Genomic DNA, 3,473 nt, shown 5'->3' with positions numbered 1-3,473 from the left:
GATCAACAGGCTTCGACGGCCACGATTGGTACCGCGCCCTGTTTGACTACGGCATTGCCCCCGGCGGCGACCCGGCCTCCATGGCGGAGGACGACCCCGACGCCAACCTGGTGCCGCAGCTGGTGGAGAGCCTGGTGCTGCCGCAGGCAATCGCCATGGTGGAGAGGTACGCAGGGCCGGGCGGGGTTAGTGGGCCGGGTGCGGCAAGGTCAACAGCTGCGGGCCGGCGGGAGGCCGGGGCTGCCGCGGTCAGCGCTGGGGTCGCGGCGCGGCAGTTGGGTGGGCGGTTAGGTGTTCGGGTGGGTGGTTGGTACTCGGGTGGGCGGCACTCAGGTGAACGCACGCGTGTGAAGGCTTGTGGCCACTGTCGGCCGCCCCGCTTTCGTCGCCATGACGCGAGAGCAGCAGTGAAGGGTTGCATTAGCACATCGATCTGGGTCGGCGCGCAAGGCGGTGTCCAACGCCCCCATTGCTTTTTTGGTGTCTTCCCCGTCGCTCTCCCATGGTGACGCACCCACGAGCCGCTCCTCCTTGCAACAAGTACCCTTCAACACACACAAACAAGCTGATACACACACACACACACACAAACACACACACACACACACACACACACACACACACACACACACACACAAAAACACCGCCACCCTCTGCATCCCCGCAGCTGCTGGGACCCGTGCGACCCCCGCCAGAGCGCCGCGGTCGCAGCGCTGGCCGCTGACCTGTTTGTCTACGTGCCCGCAGACACCGAGGGCATGGCGCGCCTGCTGGAATCCATCACGGCGACGCTGGAGGCGGCCGCCGCGGCGGCCACCGTGCCGGCGTGGCCGGCGGCGGCGGCGGACGCGGCGCCGCTCGCAAAGGTGCGCGGCCCCCGCGCTGGGTGCTGCGGCGCCGCGGCTGCGTGCACTCGCTGGTCTCCTCCCACTGCTGCATGCAGGTGCACCGCCCCCCTTGTGCCTCTCCCTCCCGCCACCCCGGCTGGTCAAAACCCCGCCTGCACTTGGCCGTCCAACTGCCCGACCCCTCGCAGGCCGTCCTGCACCTGCGCTTCCGCCGCGCCGCGCGCCTGCTGCGCGGCGCGGCCGCCTTCCGGGAGCTGCTCAGCCAGCAGCTGCTGCTGCGCCTCTGCCTCCAGACGCTCGCCGCGCGCTCGCTGGCGCCGCAGGCGCGCGCCGCGGCCGCGTCGGGCGGCGCGGGCGGCCTGGTGATGGCTGTGGCGCGGGCAGAGGCGGCGGTGCTGCCGCTGCCGGCGGCGTGGTTCAGGGAGGGCGCGCCGCCAGAGGCGGGGCCGCTGCTTGACCTGCTGCAGGCGCTCGCGCGCACACTGGAGTCGCAGCGCGCAGACCACTTGCAGCAGCAGCAGCAGCAGCAGCAGCAGCAGCAGCAAGGCGGCGGCGGGCCCGACCGCGCGGCGCTCGCGCGGCGGCTGGGGGCGTTGCTGTCACACGTGGGCATGCGGCAGCGCGGCGAGACGCTGGCGCAGGCGTTCGGGGTGCGGCTGTGAGCGCCCCCGGGCCTGCGGCTGCACATGTGTAATCGCCCTGCCTGCAGGCCCGTGGGTCTGGTCAAAATGAGTCTGGTCAAAAGAGTGAACCGTGGGCTGGGGGGGTCGTCAGACTGCCGCTTCCTCATGCCGTACAGCATTGAGCCTGACCGCCAAGTGTTGACACTTCAGCCTATCTACACATGTACCATGGCACAAAAGAGACACCGACATGCCGCACATGAAAAGCACGGTGCAGGGCAGGCAGGCAAGCAACAAGCAAAACGTGTACAAGGCACGGCATGCGGGTGGCGCTATACAGTCCAGCGCTGCGCAGAATTGGTCACCCCAGGCATCAATCAGGGGCGGCTGCGGGGCCCTCCGGCGACTTCAAGGCTTGCTCTCGATCCAGCTGTTTGTGTTGTTTGCATAAATAAAAATATACGATGCAGGGAAGTGGGGTTGGAAGTGTGATGCCCCTGCCAAGCGGAGGGCCGGCTCCCTGCCGCTTCGCGGTCTGTGCACCCCCAGGTAGGGCCAGCCGCGGCGACGGCCACGCGTCGCCGCTGGGCGAGAGAGGAGGCAGCGTGTTATCGTGGGCGCAGCGCTGGCGGGTGCGGCGGGGCGCGTGAAAAGGCGTTTGCGCTGACCAAAGGAGGGGCGGTCGCTGAGGCATGCAGGGGCAGGGTGCGAGACGAAAAGCGGCGGCAAGCGTGGTTGGGATGGGATGTGGGCCCCGGCACCACGCTGATGTGATACAAAATGAGAGCCATCAGAAGCCAAACCAGCCCTTCTTTTGCGGCGGCGGCGGTGGCGGCTCAACCACCACCACCAGCGGGGCGGGCTCAGGCGGCGGCGGCGCCGCAGCCGGCGCCACGCCCCTCTCCTTCCCGCCCTTCGCCTGCGCCCCACTGCTGCCGCCGTCGCCGCCGCGCTTGCCGCCGCCAAAGGCGCCGCCGACTGACGCGCGCACGTGGCGGGCGGCCGACTTGACCTGGCCCTTGGTCTTCTCCACGTCAAAGCCGTTCTGCGAAAATCCAGCCGGGAAGGTGGTAACGGGGCGGCACGTCGCGAGCACGGGTGAGGTGAGCCGCGTGGCCGTGTGTGGGCTCTGCTTGGATGATGGGTTTGGACGAGCGGCTCGGAAAGAAGATCAGGGGAAAGGGGCGGGAGGGAGCTGCCAGGAGTCACCCGCCCTGGCCCAAGACGATCGGGGCGGACGCAATGGCTGCGCTCGCTGCCGATATTGAGATCAGGACCCCGCGCAAAAGCATCTGCATGGCTGCCCGCACAGGCGCCGGCGTGCTGCGCTCGACTGCCAAGCGCCCAGCCGCCCGCCCCGCGTGCGCCGCGCCGGCCCGCCACCCACATGCGCGAACCACAGCGCGAGCGCCACGGGGACCACGGTGGAGGCGATGAACGCGCGCAGCCGCCGCCCGACACGCGGGCCGCCCAGCACGCGGCGCCGCCAGACCTCGTACCTTGGGGCACAAGGGGAGGGCGGGGCCAGCGGCAGCACGTGCGTAATTTCGAGGGGCGCGGCTAAGTGGTCCGACGGCCCCAGCATGATTTGTCAGCCAGGATAAGGGGGGTGCGATCGAGACCGTCAGAATCGCATTGATTGCACCGCGTGATCATCATCTGTTCAATTCCTGTCGCTGCAGTCAGTGCTGCCGCCAACGGCCCCTCATGCCCCACCTCTGCCTCTTGTCCTTGCACACGTCCTCCAGTGCCTCCTTCAGCAGCAGAGCCCTGGGGGTGGGGGCGCGCGCGTATGTAAGTGTGTGTGTGAGTAAGTGTGAGTGTGAGTGTGAGTGTGTGTGCGTGTGTGTGTGTGTGTGATAGTGTGTGTGTGTGTGTGTGTGCGGGCAGGAGGTTGGACTGAACAACGGCCTCAGACCACTGTGGCTAGGTGCCACGGCCGAGCCCTCTTGCGAAGCATTTGAAGCGGAGGCCCGCCGCTCCCAGGGCCCCGCCCGACCCC

General features: G+C 68.5%; 2 protein-coding genes across 2 annotated transcripts; one reads left to right on the top strand and one right to left on the bottom strand.

Moving 5' to 3' along the window:
• Positions 1-80: 80 nt before the first annotated feature.
• On the top strand, positions 81-1,510 carry MNEG_15303 (hypothetical protein; the record flags this gene model as incomplete). The annotated part of the gene is made up of 3 exons (XM_014036227.1): positions 81-166; positions 668-866; positions 1,037-1,510. The coding sequence occupies 3 exons, from the start codon at positions 81-83 to the stop codon at positions 1,508-1,510; spliced, it is 759 nt and encodes a 252-aa protein (XP_013891681.1).
• A 751-nt stretch (positions 1,511-2,261) lies between these two features.
• Positions 2,262-3,056, bottom strand: MNEG_15302 (hypothetical protein; the record flags this gene model as incomplete). Its single annotated transcript, XM_014036226.1, has 2 exons — positions 2,262-2,516; positions 2,859-3,056. 2 exons carry the CDS (start codon positions 3,054-3,056, stop codon positions 2,262-2,264), a joined length of 453 nt encoding a protein of 150 aa, XP_013891680.1.
• Positions 3,057-3,473: the final 417 nt, after the last annotated feature.

Source organism: Monoraphidium neglectum (assembly GCF_000611645.1).
Source record: "Monoraphidium neglectum strain SAG 48.87 unplaced genomic scaffold scaffold05208, whole genome shotgun sequence".
Classification (NCBI taxonomy): Eukaryota; Viridiplantae; Chlorophyta; class Chlorophyceae; order Sphaeropleales; family Selenastraceae; genus Monoraphidium; species Monoraphidium neglectum.
Note: the sequence above shows the minus strand (reverse complement) of the source record. Positions and strands in the feature narration are given on the sequence as shown.